We start from the raw sequence: 22,992 nt of genomic DNA, 5'->3' as shown, positions 1-22,992 counted from the left end.
ACCCATGCTTGTTGTTAGGTGTTAATCAGAACTTGCTGGTACTTTTGACTTAAGCCCGAGATTCCTCACAGTCTAGTCACAAAATCAAAATCCAAGTAAGCAACAAATCAAGTAAATGCTTAGAAAATGCTGTGGACACCCTGCCAGACCCTTGTCCCTGCTCCCCAGGGCTCTTTCCAGCAAGGCTCTTAATCATACCAGCCCATCCTCCCCCAAAGTTATTTAAGGAATAATGGTGCTCTTGAAGTTTACCCTTCATCCCTTCCTCATTTTCCCTACTAGCATAGTTAGCTGGAGTTTTTTTGATTTGTCCAGTTAAATTTACTCTCTGGAATGCAGTTCTTTACTTACAACAAATTCATGAAGTTGCATAACTGCCACCACAGCCAGTCATGTAACCACCTTCCCCCAAAATGTGCTGATGCTACCCTTTTCCTCACCCTCAACATAAACTGATTTTGACATAATTCTAATTTTTTTCGTTACCATTTTGGTCCTTGACAATCTACCGATTGCTGAGCTCTTCTTTGTGTTCTGAATTTTAGATTCTAAAAGCCAAATGTGGGGAGACTTCAACCTATACGTGTTTATGAAATTATAATTACAGTAACAATATTAGCACCTGCACGCCATGCTCTTTTATGTGTACTGACTTATTTAGCTTTTATAACAACCTTTATAACAACCAGAATGTCCTATTTTTAATTCCTTTTACTAATGAGGAAATGGAGTCCAGATTCTTTGGGTAATCTCCCATGGTACATTAGGGACAAAGCTGAGATTCAGAGCCAGGAAGCCTAGCCTGGTGTAACACACTCATTTCTTGTGCTCTCCAAAGAAGGGCATTCACTGAATAGCAACTCCCCAAAAAGTTTCAGTTCTGTTAGATGGATAAGTTCTGGAGATCTAGTGTACAACACTGTGCGTATGATCAGTAGTACTGTATCATAGACCTAACATTTTGCTCTAAGGATAGATATCATCTTAAATGTTCTAACTAGAATAAAAAATAAATAAATAAAATTGACAACCTTTTTTTTTTTTTTAAAAAGGACCATCACCAGTAATATCCATCAGTGTTTTGCAGCTTAGATGTTAGCAATTCTAACCACTATGAGATTTCTTCAGGGAGGTTGCTGCTTACCCACATCTATCTGATTATCTCCTAAAAAGTTTAGTAAGCAGAAACTGAGAACCTACCACTTTTCTGGGTAATTCATATCAACTTGCATTCTCCCAAATGTCATAGAAAGACACAAAGCCTGGCTCATTTGGTTTATGCAGGCCTACTCCTCTCTTATCCATGGAGGAAACCAACCTTCAATAATGCTGATAATTCCTAGGCTGTAGGTTAAATCATGCCAGCATCCTTACCTCTCCCAGTACCTGATAGAAACCTACCTTGACTGTTTACTTCTGTCTTTAAATTAGTTAAGCACTATAAATGATTGCCATATTCTATTTTCATCAGTTGAATATCTTAAGTTCACAATGTGTTGCCAATTATCAGAATTCTCATGTCCTTGTGTAACAGCAATTCTTCCCCCATCATGGTAATCTTGGCTGCCTCTTTGACTGTACCTGCAGGTTTGTGATTTATCATTTTTTCCCCATCTTCACTACTTGTTAGTCCAAATAGAGACATAAGGCACATGCAATATTCCAAACAGAACAGTTTCAAAAACTAAATGCAAGTTTGCTCACTAGATTTATCTGTGAAACACAACTGAAATTTAAATTTGATGTAAGTAGGCTAGAAGACACTCTAAGTGTGATTTAGTTTCGTGTCACCAAATGCCATTGGAGAAGTGGTGTTCTAATGGATCCTCACGGAGCCTTCAGCACATATTGAACAGTACAATCCATTTATAATGCTGGCCATTGTTGTGGAATCACAGACAGGACCACAGGTAACACAAGCCCCTCCCCTCTCTGTAAGCAGACAAATTAGATTGTTAAACCATGTCCTCCAAGCTAACTAGGTGCAGTGCTATTCACGGTTGATCTCAGAGCTCACTCATCCTCTCTGCAAGAGATCATTGTGCAGGTTACAAGCTCAACAGCATTCAGGACAGTCCTGATCACAGAGCTCATCCTCTGCCTATGTAGTGAATTCAATGGCTAGTGAACTCATTTCCATGGAAGTATTAATACAAGCATTCAGATTATTTTATGAGGTAAAACATGCTTCCTTTTTTTTAGCCTCAATAGTCACATTTATAGTGTTATATAAAAATGTTTAACACTCAGCAAGTGAAACCACAGTTATCCCATTAAAAGCAAATTGAAAGTGAAGAGAACAACCTCTGTATTGGAAATGTGAATGCTTCCCCCAGAGTTCTTCTCAGCCCCTGGGGCAGTCTCTGTGCCCACACACTTTTTATACTCAGGAGGGATGTAATAGTGTTTATACAGGTGATGATATAAACTTTGGATACACATTTTGCTTTTAAAATAACATTATTCATTTTGAAACAGAAATGCTGCTTCCTCCTTAGGGCAAAGAAACACAGAAACAAACATAGATAGTGTTGGCCGTGAATGCTCACAATTATTTTAAGTCACGGGTATGACTTTTGTATTCGGAACAGAGGCGATACATAATGATCTTTCTTTTTAATCAAGACCCAAGCAAAGTGAAATAATCACTAATATGAAATAAAGAATGTATGCTATTGTATTTTCATGAAGATTTAGATGTAAAAAATAAATTCTACATATTCTAGAGTTAGACTAAGAAAAAATAATTTTAATTTATGTCATTCAATTACCAGATAATACATTAACTAGTAAGACAGAATCATTATAGTCTTAGGCTTAATTTTACTTTATTTCCCGAGATTAGATGCAAATCACTTGGTGCTGAGAGGGAAAAGGATATGAAAGTAAAATACATAAATCTTTCAAATAGTGACTTTTATTTTCATCAATAAACTCACACTATTATAACTGCTATGTTATGGCAGAGAAAGTATTAAAACTGGTCAATGTTTCTAACTGTGTAAGTCTGAACTTACACAGTTTCTAACTGTATAAGTATATGAAGTATGTTTATTGTTAATTCCATTTTGCTATCAACTTAAAATTAGTCTAATTTGTTCTTATTTTTATTATAAATTGACATTTAAATTCTTTTTTTATTTTATACCCTCATCATTAGATATGATTTATTCTGTAAGCATTTATTTAATTTCTATTATGTATGAAATATGAGGTTAGTACTGTGATTTTAAAATTTAATTACTTTTCTGGAGAGCTAATGAAAACTTCTGGTTTCTTGATTTTGAGCCACTAACCAGTATGTTCTGAATATTTGGTTACATTATTACAAGTGGATATCAAACCTACATGGGATTAAAAGGATGTTTTCTTTTTCTTTGCTTCTAAATCTTAAAAAAAAAGTCTTACCCACTGACTTTTCATTTATGTTTTATATTCCCTTATCCTCCTCCCCTTTCTTATTATCAGTTGCCCATACCACTACAAGAACATAATCTTATTTACTTATTTTGTTATTATTTTTTTACAAAAGAAAACTAATAAAAAAGCATTGTTTACATACATAAACCCTTTCTTCAAATAGCACAGAGCCATGTGTTACTCAGAGAAGCAAGATGATGAGCAAAGAACATCTAGAAACTGGGAAGAGTAAGATTCAAATTCCAGCTTTATGACCTGGTAATTTGGGGATCTTTAACACTATTATAAAAACCCTCTGATTCTCAGTTTCCTGATAACATCGTGTGGAAAAAAATCACCTAAAATGTGTAAAGCACTAAATGCAGAATTACAGTTAAGATATATTATTTTGGTATGAGGCAGCTGGTGCCCATTAACCCATGTAAATTTTACTTAACTTTCAAACTGTCTCTTTCTTCATTCACAAAATTGAAAAATAGCTTCATTCACAGAGTTTGCTCAACAAGGCATCAGGAACAAATAATAGTCTCCAACATTCCTAAAAAAACTTACTATATTCTATGTTTAGCAATTTGCACAGATTCTTTCATTCAAATCTCACCACAAGTTCTATAAACTTTGAAGTATGTTTATTGCTATTTCCATTTTGCAAGGGCTTTGAAAGATCTCGTGACTTGCCTCAGCTTCCACAGCAAGGAGCCAGATTCTGGCACCTGTGAATATATCACCTCCACCAAAAATGTAAAAAATAAAAGTTAATTTTGTTCATTATTTATTATGTTGTTAGTTTCTACCTCCCTTCATTACCCCCACTTTTTTTTCCCCCTAATACACATTAAGAAGTTATAAGAGTTTTGAATTCAAAGACTGGCTCCCTGGAAGGAAGTCCAAATCTAATCTAATTATATGTATGTGTGTGTGTGTGTGTGTGTGTGTACACACACATATGTATGTACACACACGTACACACACACACACATATATAATTGCATATATATTATATATGTTAAATATGAATTCATCATATATATAAAATATATATTAAACATATTTTCTAGAAGCAAGGTAAGTGTTATTAATAGTTTTCTACTGACCTTTAGTAACCCAAAGCACAGAGTTTTGAAATAAAAGACTCAAATTATGATCAATCTTTGTGTTAAAACATTTTTTGTTATGTAAGTTTCAGATATACAGCTTTATATTTCAATATCTATATACTACAAAATGATCACTACCACAAGTCCAGTTACCACCCATCACCATACAGTTGACCCCTTCACCCATTCTGCCCACCTCCAACCCCTTTCCCCTCTTTACCAGAAGTCTTTTCTCTATGAGTTTTTGTTTTATTTTCCTTCTTAATTTGTTTTGTGTGTCATTCCACATGAGTGGAAATCATACAGTATTTATCTCTCCATTTGACTTATTTTACTTGGCTTAATAGGTCTACTACCAAACCCAAGTTCAGCTACCTGTCCCTTGAAAGGCCATTACTCGAGACAAGTTTTTAACTGGAAAGGAATTGGGGCTCTATTCAGGAGATTAGCAATCTGGGGAGAAGGCAGACTCTTGTCCAAAAGCCAACTCTAAGGTTTCTGCCTGGCCCAAGGGCTTTTAAAGATGTTTAGGGAAGTTAATCAGCAAAGGGAGTACAGTGGCCTACAACATTTCTTGATTTTATGAAGACTCTCAATGGGGCCAGCTACAAACATTATCTCAGTGCTCCAGAACTGAGTGAGGAGGGTCCAGTTTGTATTTCATGATTTGTAAGAAGACTGTTCATTCTACAAAGGAGGGCAAGTTCTGCAGATACACAAAGGGGAGGGGGGAATAAAATCTTCTGGGTGACCTAGAAAAAAAAAAGCATTTTGCTAGAAAATAGGCTAATCAGAAAGTTGAGCTGCCTTTGAATAGACCTGCTGGGTTCTGTGGCCTGAGAAGGTTCTGGTCCTTCATTCCTCAAGCCCAGTGGTATGCAAATCTCAAAGAAAATATATTAGTTGCACTACAGATCCAGGGACTTAGGTCAGCAAGAAAGGTGTGTTAACTTGGATTAAGTTAACTCTTCAGACTGGTTGGAGTGCTGCTACAGGTTCATCCTTGTTACCAATGGCAAGATTTCATTCTTCTTTATGGCTGAGTTGTATCCCCTTGTATAAATATACCTCATATTCTTTAAAAATTCATCCTTCTAGTTTAATGGCTGGTTGGCACTCAGCATCCACTCCTGTCTGCTAATGGTTTCTGTATTACAAAGACAAGAAAACAACAATATCTAGATGTCCCTTGAAGCTGATGTTGTCCATATACATTGAGTTCCAACTATAATAAACATACCTGAAATTTCGAGGATGCAGTGGAAGTCATTTCTAGGTATCTTAGCAATTTCAGCTGGTAGGTAAGTTTATGGACACGGGAGATTTTCTGAGTGTCTGACTTTATGTGTATTAAAATGCAGAACCATCAGGAATGGCACTGAGACTCTGCAACCCAATGTCTAATCACTAGCTTCAGAGTAGGAAGAGACAGCAAGAGAGACTGTGCCAGCAGATTCCTGGTAATCCAGCTTCCCTCTATTAGTGCAGAGAGTTCTTTAAATTGAATAATTCCAATGGTGGCTTTTATATTTCTCAATTTCCTCATTATGGGGGAAGTGGCATCTCCCAGAGAGTCCTGTGTGTGGTTTTTGGAGTTACTCCTACAGCCCTTCCTTCTAATAATTTTGTAAATGTTTTGTTCTGTTTTTAAGACTCCTTCCTTAAATACCTAGAGTGGTTCCTGTTTCCTGTTCTAAATCTTAACTAACTTATTTTCTATCCCAGTTTGTTGTTTTTGACCAAGATATTTTTATTGTTCCCCTCAGCTTAACTATACTGCAGACAGGCTTCATGACTTCAAGTCCCTGACTTCCATTTCTTTAGAGCATCTACTTTAGAAAACTTGTAACTTTTTACTATGCCTCTTTGAGATGTGAACATTCTTTCAGCCTTTTGTCAATTTTACAACCCGGAAATGCTTTTCTAGAGCATCTGGGAGTCATCCCTCTGAAATGTAATTACAGAAGGAGATAGGGTCCCCCTCTGACGCCCCACCAGGCTCTGTGAGAAGCTAGGAGCCTACTGCCCATAGGTGAGAGAGTTAACAGCAAAAGATGTCCTCAGCACCTTGACCAACTTCCCCCCAGCCCAATATCTTCCAGTATTTTCGCATTAGCTCACTCCAGCTTTTGAAAATTGTCCCACCTGTCTTTGGTTCCGTGCAGTTAAATGCAGTCTCTTTCTCCTGTTTCAATGATCTCTCTCCTTTTTACTGGAATACTCTTGAATAAAGTCTTCCATGTCTTTTTAACTAAGAATGATGATTTTTTTTCTTTCACAGTTCCCATCTTTCCGCTTAAAGTTTTACAATGCCCTTCATAGTATTAGAAGCAAGAAGAAAATTACTTCATCAATTTTAATTGTTTAGGCTATATTGTGAATTGTTTTATTCACTCAAAAGAATATACAATGAAGGAATATTTGTTTTATAAAATAATATAGTAAACATTTGTGAACCTCCCATTTGCTTTAAGGAACAAAATATTAGCAATAATTCCAGCCTCTTCTATAGTCCTCACTGAACACATCAATATATCCTACCATATTCTGAATTTTATATTCAACATTCTCTTAGTGTTCCATAGAACTTTATTATATATATATTTACATATATATGTGTGTGTGTGTGTGTGTGTCTAAGCAATGTTACTAAGCTTGCATGTATTTGATTTTTATAATAGTTATCAGAATGTAAGTATTTTTATAGAATATGCTTTTATGCTTCACAATATGTTGTGAGATTCAACCATGGGAGTGACTGGTCATGGTGGCTTTTTATAAGCTCTGCAAAAATGTTTTTTTCTGTGTCACCTTTTATAGCCTCCGTAGTAGAGATGCCTACAGAATCAACCTAGCATATGAAAGCATTACAAAGTGAAAAGAGTCTTGGATGTGATTTTGGTAAAATTAGTCTTTTGGCAGCTCCTTCTAAGTTTGATCTGGACTTTGCCAAATCTTTTAAACTTGTGCTGTGTTTTTCTTCTTACAATGTTAGATTGCCCTAAATCATTTCTAAGCACCCCAGAATACTTATGTAATTTTTCTCTTACAATTTATCGGGGAAGAACAGTAAGAATAGGTTGCTAAGTAGGAACAAGAATAAAAACTCATTTCCAATAGCCAGAGTTCAGATAAAGTCCTGTTGGATAATACATAGAAAAATAAAGTTTATTTTAAGATTTTATCATTGAGAGAGAGAGAGAGAGACAGATTGCATGAGTGGAACTGGGTGGTCCGTGCAGAAGGAGAGGGAGAAGCAGACTTCCGTGAAGCAGGGAGTCTGACATGACCAAAAACTCATCCCAGAACCCTGGGATCATGACTCTGAGCCAAAGGCAGACACTTAACCCACATTAGCCAACTGAGTCTCCCAGACACCCCAGAAAAATAAAGTTTTAAAAGCTAGTAACAGCTGCCTCTAAAAACATTTGTCCCTATGTAAAATAGTGTATTTAAGTTAACATATTCTTTTTTTTTTTTAAGATTTTATTTATTTATTTGACAGGTAGAGATTACAAGTAGGCTGAGAGGCAGGCAGAGAGAGAGGAGGAAGCAGGCTCCCTGCTGAGCAGAGAGCCTGATGCGGGGCTCAATCCCAGGACCCTGGGACCATGACCTGAGCCGAAGGCAGAGGCTTTAACCCACTGAGCCACCCAGGCGCCCCAAGTTAACATATTCTTAAACATAATAAGAATCATTATAAATAGATCCTTCATAGAAAAGAATCAATGATTTCTAAAAAAATGTCCTTAATGGGTACCTGGTAAACCATAGTTTGGATATTATCTTTGGATAGTTTAGCAATGTTGGTTGCTAGGTTGGTGATAAAATAATGGCAAAAGCCAAAAAAATTAAAAAAATAAAAAGACAAACACACAGTGTGTTAGTATAGAAAATTAGATCATTATGTTTAAAGAGAATTCTTATAGCTTATAGTCAGCTGAACACAGACATATTATTTATATTCTGTGGAATCACAGCTTAAGAAATACTAACTATAAAATGTTACAAAAATTATAAGAAAGCATTTTATATCTGGAAAAGTAGAGCAGTTGCTTTGCTCTGGATTTAAGATTCATACTAAATGGAAGTAAGCGGGCGCCTGGGTGACTCAGTCCATTAAGCTTCTGCCTATGGTTCAGGTCATGATCCCAGGGTCCTGGGATCAGGTCCCACGTCAGGCTCCCTGCTCAGCAGAGAGCCTACTTCTCCCTCTCCCTCTGCTGCTCCCTTGTTTGTGCTTGCTCTCTCTCTCTGTCAAATAAACAAAGTCTTTAAAAATTAATAAATTAATGGAACTATAGAGTATGCTTATACCATTGCCTTCTATATATTTATTCCAAGGTAAAATAAATAAAGATACTTGGATATGTAATATAAAATAACTCAATAGATACAAGCCAAAACTTTATTTTATAGACACTTGCTTTCATTTTTACATAAGTATGTAATTTTAGGGGAAGTTATTTATCTTCTCTAAGTTTAATTTTCTCATCTACTGAATAGAGATTGTAATAATAGTTACCTTTGTTTCAATTGAAAATTGAATATATGCTTTGTGATTGTGTTACAGGACAGTCAGGACATCACTATGAGGATGGACTTCAAGAGTGCATTTCCAAATTATGTGTTCATGGAATATGCACAAAAAATGAACCTGGCCTTGGCTCAACATGTTTATGCATATCTGGATCTGTGGTAAAGATTATTGATGGTTTTGTTGTGACACTTTTTTCCTTGTCTTTAAAATTCAGTAAGTAATAGAAAATTATCTGGTGGAAATGAGGTTGGAGAAGTCAGTATTAACGTTTTTCTCTTTCTATGACTGTGCGTACTCCTTCTCAGCATTCCCCTTTCCCTTCTTGTCCATTTATCACATGTACCCTCAGCCTTTCCTTTCAGGAGAAAAGCATTCTGATAAATTGATTCTCACTAAGGTGCAAGTCACTTAATGTATTGTCCTTTAATGTTTTAATGCATTTGGAAGGAGGATGCCAGTAGAGGAATTACTTAATATTGTCAGAGTCTTGGCAGAACTTCTGTTTTGCCCAAGGACATAGCACTGCTTCCAGAGTAGGGCTCAGAGTATTGTATGTCCAAGGAGGATGAATCTGCTTTCTTTGCAAATCTGGACTGATCTGAACTCCATTAACACTAGAATGGACTTACCTTGGTAGAAGTGTCTCTATTAAAAGATAGCTTCTGACCACAATCTTTATTAAAACTGACCACAGTATATGAATATAGTAAGGGAACAGCAAGCAGTTGGCAAGACTGTGATGTCACGAATTTTAAAGGTATATTTATACATTCATTAAAAGACAGACCAGTCTAAAATGATATAAAGGCTAAGTAGTTAGAGAGGACAGTCAGGTGACCCAGTGCAAGATTAAGGAATCAGACTTAAAGGGAAGGTGAGACCTGCCTATTGGCTAAAAACATGCGTAAGTATGAATAGAATCAGATGCTCAGAGCGTGAAGATGAGAAAGGAATGGTCAGAAGCAGGAGTCTCCATAAGTAGTTAAGGAATTATATAGAAAAATGGTCAATAACTGTCATCGGAACAAAATAATATGAGAAAATCTGGGCTTACATCAGATACTTTTCCCTTTCAAAGGGTATTCCCAAGGTGCATTTGTCTGAGAGCTTATCTGAGAAATATCTAAATACAACTGTCACCTTCCTTTTTCTTCCAGTCCTCCCCTCCTGGCTTTGCCCTGGGAAAGGTTTTATCCTAGTGATCACAGAAAGATGATCTTTGAGGAAGAATTTTAGCACCCTGACACCTGGATATGGGAGGGACTTGGGTACAAGAAACTGATTTTATGATGCCTCAGATTATACCAATAATGGCTTCCTTAAAGAATCAGTAGAAAGGAAAAGATTGAAATAAATCCTTTATTTGAATTCTCCTACCAGTACAGACTGATATATGGAAATCTAAATAATTAAAAAATAAATGCTCATTTTATAATTTTTTTTAATTGAACACAAAGAATTTATTGCCAAGTATCTTTAAAATTCCTTTCAGGGACACCTGGGTGGCTCAGTTAAGTGTCTGCCTTTGGCACAGGTCATGATCCCAGGGTTCTGGGATCGAGTCCCTCAGCGGGCTCCCTGTCCAGCTGGGAGCCTGCTTCTCCCTCTGCCTCCTGCTCCTCCTGCTTGTACACACTCTTTCTGGCAAATAAATAAGTAAAATCTTAAACAGAAATTCCTTTCAGTAGTTAATCCTCAGGATATAAGCTTTCACACTAGAATATGAATCAACTAAAATGTATGCTATCTCAGGGCACCTGGTTGGTTCAGTCAGTTAAGCATCCAACTCTTGACTTCCGCTCAGGTCATGATCTCAGGGTCCTGGAACTGAGGCCCACATTAGGCTTTGCTCTCCATGAGGAGTCTGCCTGAGATTCTCTCTCTCCCTCTGCCTCTACCCCTCACCCCACTTGTACTCTCTCTTTCAAAATAAATAGATAAAATCTTTAAAAAAAAAACTCGTCCTATCTCTTTTAATAAAAAACTTCAAATCTGAAGGATAAATACATTAGCATATATTGAAAATACAGAAATCTTAAAAACTATGTAGTTTTATAAAACCCCAAGTCTACTAAGTGGAAGGAAGTATTATAGATATAATAATCTATATTTTAGTAAGGCACTTAGTAAATTAATTTGAAATTGATATTTTTAGTTACTCTCTCAAATATCTGCAAGGTAAAAAACTTACAATCATAAGAGATACTGTCTGTATAAAAAGCTATAAAGAGATAAGGGAGATTCTACTTAGTGTATTAGTTATGTTCTGAAATGCTTAGAAAAGATAGAAAAAATTTGATTTATTGAAAAAGAATTTAACATTTAAATGTTATACATATCACAGACATTTAAAATTAGATATACTTAAAGGTATACCCTTGTAAATAGTACATAAATTATTAATTGGAATAAAGATCAAAATATTTTGAAGAACTACAGGAGAATCAAAGAAAATCTTTAAAGTCTTTGTTGGAATGAGAGAAATATTAGTACCAAGTTGGAATCATAAATATTGAAATAAAAGAGTAGGATGAAAAAACTATTCTGAAAACAGGTATGGCAATTGCATAAGATTACTGGAAAAACCACCTTTCAGATTTACTTTCTCCCTTTTCCAACTAATCCTGAGAGTAAATGGAATTAAAAAAAACAAAATCATGGTAATCATGGTGAAATGTCAAACTTCATTGGTTTCTTATATTTTTAAAAAAAGGAATGTCATTCACAGAAAGATACAAAATTTGAGAGAACCTCAAGAAACAAAGCAGTTAGATGGATTAAAAGACAAGTAAATTGCTTTGTTTTAGGATTAAGTATTATGTGTGCATGTTTAGTGAACATGTAAACAGTGATCCTAGGGAATATGGACAATTCACAGGATGTAGGTCATGGCATTCTACCAGCAGAATAGATGGAAAGAGACTAAATAAAATATTTAGAATAAATGTTTAAAATAAAATGCCCACTCTGATAGAGAGTGAGCTCAAGTAGGTATAATTTTAGTATCCTTAAAAGCACAGAATATAATGTTTTTATTTTTGTCATCATTGCTGGGGTTGTTTTATCAGTATCTTAACATATTAATCATAGTTGTTTTAAATTTCTAGTCTGATAATTGCAAAATCTCTTGCATATCTGAGTCTGGTTTTGGTACTCTCTCTTCAAATTGTACTTTTCATCTTGTGGTATGCCTTATAATTTTATAGTTATAGGCAGACACGATGTGCGGGATATAAGTAACTAACGTAAGTAGATCTTTGGTATAATAAGACTGTTTTTATCTGGCTAGGAGTCAAGCCATGTTTACTATTTGCTGTTGCTACAGATGTCAGAGGCTATATTTTCTCCTGATATCCTCGTTTTGGTCTCCCCTGTAACCATTGGGTTTTCTTAGGACTTCCTCGGTAGACCTGAGATGTCCGTCTCTTTCAGTTATAACCCTTTGTTATTATAAAGGCATCCTATTGATGTTGTTAAGGTAACAAATCTAGGAGGGAGGGGAAGCTTTCAACAGTTCCATGACTAGGTCTCAGTCTTTCAGTGACTCTGTGCCTTACCTCCGGGCTGTGACCTTCACATGTTCTGCTCAGTCCGCCTTGCTCTAAGATGTGACAAGAAAGCTGCATGGAGCTAGAATTGAGTATTTCCTTTCTCCCAGATTGATTAGGCTCTGGTAAGATCATTCTTCACCAGGTCAGGACTTGTTAAGCACAACATAATGTTCTGGGAGTACTTCAAAGTAGCTCTTCTCTCCCTTTACTGGAAGTATAGAGGGACTTTTCTCCCATCTTTATTGGGAGAACCTGGTAGAATTCCTGGAGGTAAAACTAATGAAAGTATGGAGGATCCCCGAAGACTGGACACCTCTGGAGTTCTTAGTTCTCAAGATTGTCCACACTGGACCTCCAGCATTCTGACCATTACATACTGGTACTGGCTCCAGCTGTGGTTTCTGCTCTTGAGTTTCTGCTCTGCTGAGCTGTGATTCTCTGTATCTGCCACACTGTCCCACCCATCTGGCAGAGAGCAGTTTGCTCTGTGACCGTAGTTCTCTGACAGATCTAAGAGGAGTTCTTGATTGTTACTTTATACAACTTTTTGTGTTTCTGAAGAAGGGAGGGATGATTTACAAGCTTCTCACAAGCTGGACCAAAACTCAAAAATCTTATGATTGTTTTTAAGAATGAAATATATTAAATATATTTAATAAGGAAAATAGATTAATTTTCCTTCATTCATGAAATTCAGTGTGTCTTTTAAGAAAACTGATTTCCTAATTCTAATTACATTTCCCAGGTAACAATCAAATGATTGTTCTATTTTCCAGAGTTGCTAGAGATTTTCATGGAATGCTTAAAAGATGCCAATTTAGCTGGCAATCAGATTCGCTACTAGCATAGAGAAAATAAATTATCTTGCACAAATATGTATTCCACTTGATACAGTATCACATGCGATCTCTGTTAAAATGCATTACAATATATCAAATTACTGGGAATATCTGAGCATTGGATTTCTGATTATAATGATACAGCAAAACTTATAAGCCTTTTATTGAAATAACTTGTAGGAATTCTCTTTACATTAAGTCTGTTTATTTTAAACTAAACTTCTCTCTGATGTCCTTCTTCAAATAGATCTTCAGAAAGATGCCACATTCTATGTTCCTTCTATTTAAGCTATTTTAAAAACCCTCACTAATTACGTAGTCTATAAAAATGTTAACTCAGCTGTATGTTTGTGAGATTAGAGAAAATTATATTACTACAATTATTATTTGTTTGATAATGAAGAATAATGTGTGAAGTGAATAGCCACTACTTGACAGGGGGATGGTAATCTATTTTTTTTCTTTATTTCAGAGAATTAATTTTTGGTAGATAACATTAAAGACTTGAACTCTCAGGTTTTTATAATATTTAGAGCTGTGATAATCTCCAACAAACTGATCATTGGTGTAGATTGTTCTTTTTCACAGATCCAATTGTAAAAATAAATCGAAACATTAAAGTACTTACATTATTCTAAAATTTAACTGCTCTGTAAAAGAATTTAAGTGACAGAACATAATTTATTGGATGTCCTAGATTTGTTAAGAAAATTCAAGACAAATGATCTTCCTCACTTTTTAGTTTAATCAGCATTGTTTATTTCTTCCTCAGTAAATAAATTTCTACCAAACAATATTGATCCATACATTAACTGATGAATGACAATGGGTCATACTATTGCATTTTGCAAATGATAGTCAATAAAAGTGTTAATAGCATTCTTTAAATTAAAATGGATTTTTATGTTGTGTAGAAACTTTGTATGCAACAAAATGGGGGGGGAGGAAAAAATCTATTTTCTGAATGAGAAAAAAATGCTCGAGCTCTACAGCAGTACTATTTGCAATATCTGATTTTTAAATGTCATCTTCAAAACAGACCTAAAAAACAATACACAGTATAGCAAGACATATTGTTTGATTTGATGTTTATCCTTGGTTCTGGTGTTTATTTTTAATGATATAAAGTCACTGATACTGTTAATGAATATTTACAAGTATTTACTGTGTTCAAGATCCCAAGATTCATCCTATTAAATAATTAAAATGTATGTGTTTCCATAAAGGAAGTAAGCAAAAGTGCAGTACTTAAATTCATAATTCCTTTTTTAAAAGAGGTGTTTTATTGCTTTGGCATTTATTCATATTTGAGCTCAAGTTATTGATATATTTGATTAGTCAAAACACATCGAAAAAAATAAAAACCCAACACATCCTTTGGACACTCACCATAGCAAAATACTTGAAAGGCATATATACACGAACACACACTATTCTTACATTCTAATTATGGAAAAGAGGACAGGTCCATTTGTAGACACTTGAATGCACAAACAAACAAAAACAATGCTCCTTTAAAGGAAATTTGATGCTTTGCCTTAACATATTATGAGCATATATTGTGTGCAGAGCACTATACGAGATCCTCAAATAAAAATTCCTTAGTTTGAATTTCTTACCAAAAGAAAGTTTTTATCTGAGTGGAGACAGATGTGTAAGGGATAATATAGCAGTCATCAGTGGGTTCAAAATGCAGGAAACTGTATGCTGAAAGAAATGAAGACATTAACTAAGTTACAGTTTATATAGTACTAAGGTTAAAAATAAGACAACTGACAAACCCTGAGTAAAGGAGTCATTAGAAGAGCTTTCTCAAGGACAAAGATTATGACTTCCTCTGAAGATTAGAAAGGTTAAGTCTTAACCAAAAATGTTAAGTTTTCATCTGTACCTCATATTGGAAGCCTACACTGAGGGATTGCTCAGTATTGCTGATGAGAATGCTAAACATATAATAACCAGTTTTTAAAATCTGCTTAACGGGACTAGTTTCACAGTAAACAGAGATGTGTGCCCTAAGCATTCTAAGCAATACAGTAACTTAGTATTTTATAACCCAAGGTGTATAATGGTTTTGGAGGAGGGAAAGTGCAAATCTGAGTAAAATCATGTATTTTAACAATGCAAAGGGGCACCTGGGTGGCTCAGTGGGTTAAAGCCTCTGCCTTCAGCTCAGGTCATGATCTCAGGGTCCTGGGATTGAGCCCCACATCAGGCTCTCTGCTCAGCATGGAGCCTGCTTCCCTTCTTCTCTCTCTGCCTGCCTCTCTGTCTACTTATGATCTCTGTCTGTCAAATAAATAAATAAAATCTTTTTAAAAAAATGCAAAGAGGATACCCTCTGTATTAAATAAATATAGTTTGTTATGAGAAATGCAGTTTAAATATTTTCAGATATATAATATTGAAGATAGCAACTTGGCCTACAATTTATATAATAGACATGTAGCACAGCCATTATGCACAATCTAAATCTCTCAGAATAGCCATTAATATTGGTAAATGAAATACAGTAGAATTATGATTATCCTCTTGAGCTATTTAGAAAATATAGGTAATGGTTGTCCACCCCTTATCTTTATGTGTCTGTGTATTATTTAAACATGGCTAGCAGAGTAATGTTTATATTTTCATAGAAACTTAGAATATATTTCTGCTACAGAAGAGAATAGGCTTGATATTTTAGACCCCAGTTAGATGGAAATTTCTTTGAGCCTCAGTTTCCAAATCTATAGCATGACGCTGCAAAATCACCAAATATAACATTGTTAGTCCATTGGAGAGCTGGCAACAGAATTTTATTTTCTTTTTTAGATGTATTTATTTATTTTAGAGAAGGAGAGATTGAGAGAGCATAAAAGTGGGAGGAGCAGAGGGAGAAGGAGAGAGAATCTCAAGTTGACTTTGTGCTGAGTGTGGAGTCTGAGGTGGAGCTCAATTACACTAGCCTGCAATCACAACCTGAGCCAAAACCAAGAGTCAGACACTGTGCCACCCAGGTGCCATGGGAACAGATTTTTTAATACCCACACTTACAGACTGGTATTCTTTCCTCTACACCATACCTTTTATTTGCTTATTATTGAGATAAATACCTCCATGTTATATTGGGGGGGTGTGTGGGTAGAAGATATTATTGAACTACTTTTCAAAATAAAAGTGTAGGCTGAATCCATTCCATAGCTTCCCCCACTACCAACATCCCCCCACCAGAATTGTTATAATTGAAGAACAACATTATTATCCAAAGTCTGTAGTTCACATTAGGGTTAATTCTTGGTGTTGTACATTCTGTGGGTTTTGATAAATGAATAATGATATGTATCCACCATTATAGTACCATACGAAGTGTTTTCACTGCCCCCAAAATCCTGCGATTTACTTATTCATCCCTCTCACCCCTCTAATTCTCAGTGATCACTGATCTTTTTGATTGTCTCCTTGGCTTCTCTTTTTCCAGGATGTCATATAGTTAGAATAATAAAATAGCCATTTTAGATTAGTTTTTTTCATTTCATAATATGCATTTACATTTTCTTCCATGCCTTTTAATACCTTAATAGCTCATTTCTTTTTAGTTCTGAATAATATTCCATTAACTGGATGCACCATAATTTGTCTATTCTCCTGCAAGAGGACATCTTGGTTGCTTCCATGTTTTGGCAATTATAAATAAAGCTGACATATACATCTGTGTGCAGGTTTTAGTGCATTCATAAGTTTTTTTTATTCATTTTAGTAAACACTGGGGAATGGGCAATTGCTGAGTTGTATGAAAAAGTGTGGCTACTTATGTCAGAAACCGCCACTGTCTTCTAAAATGCTGTACCATTTCCAATTTTCATAAGCAACTAGGTAGCATTTTATAATTTGTTTTCATAGCGATTGCCAAAACTGTAATTCATCAACTGTTTTGTGTCTCTATATTTAATATGTGAACAGACTCTCCCATCCACCCCTCCTTTTCCTGTCCCTCCTCTTGCCTCCACTCTGTTCTGTTCTCTCCTCTCCAATAAAAAACTCTATTAGAACAGTAACTATGCACATCTTATTGCCTCTTTTCTCCGCATGAATATGGCATAGAGTCATTCTAAATAAATATTTATCAAATGAACAAGAACATGGATAAGAGTATAAATATTTTGGTGTTTAACATTGAATAAATTTGAAGTATAGATTAGATGTAGTGCCATCCACCATTAAAGATATAAATCTTTTCAATACTAATAAAATGATGTAAAATACCATTTGAGCCATAAGATACCATCAAAGTTAGTTATCATTGGTGAAGCAGTAACTATTTGCCAGACTAAGTATTTTGAATGCATTGCCTCATTTAATGTCTAAAAAATGTTGTGACATAAGAATCATTGTTATCTCTATTTTACAGATATGGAAATAAAGAGGTTAAAACATTTATGTATAGCTAGTAGATCAGAAAGGGTTCTATTCTGTATTCCACTCTAGTTCTAGCTGTTCTTACCATGAGCTATTGCTCAAATTTCTCTTGGCAAACACAGCCATACTAAAAAGAATTTAACTCCTATAATTTCTTCAAAAATTCTTTTATATTTTTACACCAAAACTTCTTATTTCACATGGTTTTTACATTATAACAAATGGGACTGTGCATTTTACATCTGCCAGTTTAATCTATAAATAATTAAATGCAGGCTAGGCAGCAGGAGGAAATATGATAACACACATCCACTGCATTTGTGTGTGTGTGTGATAAACACCAATCTTCTGTTTCCCTGCTTTTTTCTGGTATTGCCACTGAAAACAGTAGGATTTTACAGCTTCCCATGTGGCCTAGAAGTCTTCTTTAATTCATAATCAATGCACCTGGTTTAGATTTTTTCCCCTTTAATTAAAAATAAATGAAACTAAGAAAAGAGTCAATCTATAGGGAAGAATAAGACCTGTTGCTTTCCCTCTCCACGCAGTTCAGGGACACAAATGCTCAGCACAGCGTATTTTGCTTGCTGCATTTGATTTATTGTAGGTGTTGTTGGTATCCTTGTACCATAGTGCTTGATTTTTTTTTTTTGATCTTTCCTTATGTAACTGTTTTCATATCATTTGCACTTGCATTTTCCAAGTAAGGGGAGGATTGTATGCATCCCCAGAATGTGAAAACAAACTTCAAAGCATGCTAACTGTAAGCCTAACCCACGTCAGTCTGAAGGGAGAGAGAACATGTATTGTCCCAGTGTGTTATAGAAAATAGATGGCCTTAGTAGTGTCCAGAAACCATCCTGTTTAATGCCTTAAAATGAAGATTGCACCTTTGTGTTTTAAAGGATATGCCTGAAGAAAAGTATAAAATCACCAATATTGTGATGACTCATGTGTCATGCACACAACGGTGGCTATCCGGTTGGCATATAATAGCAGCCCAAAGAGAGATGGACAAATTATATTTATTAACAAATGTGTTTTGATAAAGACATGTACAAGATGCTATAGATGTCAAAGGTAGAGAGTCCCACTTGATTAAATTGGTTCAGAAAAGAGTTCCAACAGGAGAGCAAGCCTGAACAACAAGTGTGACAAGTATGATTTGGTGTAGATTGAAGTTGCCACACAGACAATAGGAATGGAAGGTTGCAAGTTTTTTACAAGGAGTGCAAGTGGAAGGATATGAAGGTGAAGTATTTTAAAAGACTATGTTATTACACATATTCTTTTAGCACTTAGTATTGGTATATTTTTGGACTTAGATTAATAGAACTATTTGAAATGTGATTTAAGGAGTTGAACAAGAGGCGATAAAACATGAATAGAAACAACTATAACATAGATTAGAAAGAGATTAGTGGCATAGATGTAAACAAATAAGAATTATATGGATTCAGAAGATGAAGACATTATTTCCATTGCAGGCATTAGGAAATGAACCATGAAATAAATGTCTTTCCTCATGAACAGGAGTGGAACATTCTGTGACTGGGGAAAGATGCCCTAAACAGTACATGTATTTAGGGTCAGAAACAAGGTTTTAACTTTCTGGTTGCCAGCTCTCAAATGACAACTAGGGAATCTTGGATGTTTACCTTGGTAAACCTATAGTTATCTATTAGTTTCATCAGTTCTTCCTGATAAAGAATGGGTATACCGTGTATTTGACTTCTGAGATGTCTTGATGGCCCTTTTCCTAGTACTTGTACCTACAGGACTCTGAGTCAGGGATCAGATTCTAGGAATGGTGATTCATAGGCAGTGGTCTCAGAGTCAGAGAATCTGGAAACAACGAGGATGCTTTTGGCAGTTAGAATCTCAGAGATACAGTTGTATCAGTCACCATTTTCACTTGTAATGAATATGATAGTTATTAAATGATTCTGATACGAATAGATTCTCAATGTTGTTGTGTCGAACTCAACTAAATGCAATCACGCATTATTTTTATTTAAATTAGTGGCATTTCCAACATGAACTGTACCACAGTCAAGCCTATAATTTAAAATTCAAACTATCTCTGCATTCAAAACTCAGTATCTATATGTATTGTTAAAAACTCACTAGTACCTCTTTGATTAAAATCAAAATAATGACGTGTAATTGAATTTATTAACTGTAGAAAGTTTATAAAACTTCATCCACTTAGAATTTGGAGGTACTCTATCCACATATGCCTTCTATCAAAATATGTTTATTGCTATATAAATTATTTTATTCCTAAAAATTGAATTGGACTTCTAGTTTTCTCATTTTAAAAAATGTGAAAACATTATAAAAGTATTAAGAGCAAATTTATTACAAAGAGAATTTTAATCCAATCCATCTATACTTCCCCCCCACAATGTAATTTATGTTTTTTTATGTACAGGTACATTTGCCAGTAGAGAAAAACGGGAAAAAAGTTTAAATATCTTTATTATAAATATATTAGAAACATGATTTAGGTATATTGGTCTGAGTAATTTTTACATATAATTCATATTCAAATATATAGCTTACTTATAAAATTGTACCTTTAATTTGGTGATTAAAATTTACAGATTCTCAAATTACAAATTACAAACCCAATAAGGCCACAGGCTTTTTTTGTCACCTGTGAACTTCGGTGGAAACAGAGTAATGCGAACATCTTGTCCCAAGACTCCAATTCAACATTTCAAATCAATTTGACTAAATCAAAGGTTTTGGGGTCTCTAACTTATGAGAACTACTACTCACATCTTTTAACCCAACATGAAATAGACTTACATAGATTGATACTACAAACTCTACAAGAATTTCCTTTACTAGCCTTTGATCTCTAACGCTAAGCTAGACACTTAAGGACTGTTTTTTGCTCTTAAAAAGTTATAGTCTACTGGGAGTGAAGAATATGTCAAACAACAATATGACAGATAATAGCCACAGTTAGGGTCTACACAATATTTCATGAAAGCATAGATGATGTATTTAAAGGAACATAGAATTTCCAAGAGAATGTTGAGTTGAGTCAAAAAATTTGGGTTATCTATTTTCCCTGGTTCAGGATGGGAATATGTAGCAGTGGAATTCAGGAAGGAAAACAATATATGTGAACTAGTAATGATAGTATATAATTAAAAAAAAGTTAAAAAAAACGAAAAAAAGTGAAAAAATAAAAAAAGTGACATGAAATAAAAATATGTTTTTAGAAATGGCCAGTGGGTGTGTGTGCTAGGCTAAATCATTTTTATTTTTCCTAGGAAAGTAGTAATCCACTTTCAGTTTTTTAAGCTAAGCATATTCTAGTAAGACTTTTATTTTATTTTATTTTAAAGATTTTATTTATTTATTTGACAGACAGAGATCACAAGTAGGCAGAGAGGCAGACAGAGAGAGAGAGGAGGAAGCAGGCTCCCTGCTGAGCAGAGAGTCCCATGTGGGACTCGATCCCAGGACCCTGAGATCATGACCTGAGCCGAAGGCAGCGGCTTAACCCACTGAGCCACCCAGGCGCCCCATAGTAAGACTTTTATTTTAAAAGATAACTCTCAGGATGCCTGGGTGGTAAAGTGTCTGCCTTTGGCTGAGTTCATGATCTCAGGGTCCTGGGAGGGAGCCCTGTGTGGGGTTCCCAGCTCAGCGGGGAGTCTGCTTCTCTCTTCCCCTTTCCTTCTTCCCGTCCCTCCCCCTGCCCATGCTCTCTCTCTTTCAAATAGATAAATAAAATTTAAAAAAACAATAATAATAAATAAAAGATAACCCTGGCACATATTATGTAGTTAGTAAATATATTTTTGAGGGCTTGCCTCTAAAACAGTGTCCCTCAATCTCTTGCCCCATTATCCTCCTGAACATTTGTTTCTAGTATTAATCTTGGCTTTTCCCCTGAGCTGTGCTTTCTCCTTGTCTTTCTTAAATAGTCTGATTACCAGATCAGGAAACATGTCTGATTCAGTAGAGTTCACAGGATCTTTATTTCTCTTCGTTCGTTAGTTCATAGAAATTGTCCCTAAAGATTGACTTGTATAGAAAAGCAGTGAATCTGTATTTTCAGAGAAAATTCCACTGATGTAAATACCTTGAAGATATGGTAGCCAAATTCAATGAGAGGAAATAGAGTTATCTTCCAGGCAAGAAGAGACCTCACTCCAAGAAAATAGAGGCCTCATTATCAGGCATTGCAGAAGTGCTTCTTATCTTACACCATAAAACTTAAATAGGTCTACTGTGTTTCTACTTAAATGAAAATTCCACAAATTAGTGTTCTTCAGACTTTATGTGGCCTCATGGAACTATGGACCCATAGCTTTCATTCATTGTTTAGGATTCTGTTTTTAATCACGAACCTTATTTGAGAGAAAGAAAAGGAAATTATTTGAACAACTGGCCAACACATTCAAAAAGATTTTGAACAGTTTTCAGCCGCACACTGTAATTATTCCCAGACAGAAATCCTCATTATAATCTTCCTATAGAAATGAACATTTAAAATTTTTATGGAATGATATTGTTGATAAACTAGAATTTAATATAAAAAGGACCATATTCCAGAGTTCCAGGAAGGGTACTCAGAAGTCATTCTGGATGTATTAGCTTAAACTTGATAGAGAGAGGTGATAATGATGATGAGACACAGAGAGAGAAAGAAATAGAAAAACATGATGCACCAAGTTCAAGGAATAGGTAGCCTATCCAGCCACATCTTTCACCCAAATGAAGGAAGAAGAGAAAGAAGTGCACAGTGAAGGAATGGGAATTACTATTGTTTTGTCAAGTCATCATGCAGGAAGAAAAGCACTCTAGCACTGTATGTTTCTTGAGAGCTTGCCACATAGGACCCTGGGATCATGACCTGAGTCGAAGGCAGAGGCTTTAACCCACTGAGCCACCCAGGCGCCCCTTGCCACATTTTCCATAGATGTTTGAGATACAGAATAAATGCAAGTATCCTTTTAGCATTAGTGCTACACTTAGCCTAGGCAGAGGGATGATTCATGTCATCTTTAGAACTACCTATGTGCATCCATTATGATGAGCTCTGTTACAGAGGACATGCATAGACCAGACTTATTTCTTCATGTCTAACTACTGACCCATCTTTCACAGAGAAGTTTAGATGA

The 22,992-nt window shown here is 35.3% G+C and overlaps 1 protein-coding gene across 1 annotated transcript in view; it reads left to right on the top strand.

Annotated features, from left to right (window-relative positions):
- The window catches only part of EYS (eyes shut homolog), a 1,652,430-nt gene that overhangs the window by 819,299 nt on the left and 810,139 nt on the right, over window positions 1-22,992 (top strand). Inside the window, 1 exon segment of the mRNA XM_044253753.1 lies at window positions 9,091-9,215. Coding sequence (XP_044109688.1) covers window positions 9,091-9,215 — 125 coding nt within the window.

The sequence above is a fragment of the Neovison vison genome, chromosome 1 (assembly GCF_020171115.1).
Source record: "Neovison vison isolate M4711 chromosome 1, ASM_NN_V1, whole genome shotgun sequence".
NCBI classification, from domain to species: Eukaryota; Metazoa; Chordata; class Mammalia; order Carnivora; family Mustelidae; genus Neogale; species Neogale vison.
This window is presented reverse-complemented; position numbering and strand designations above follow the sequence as displayed.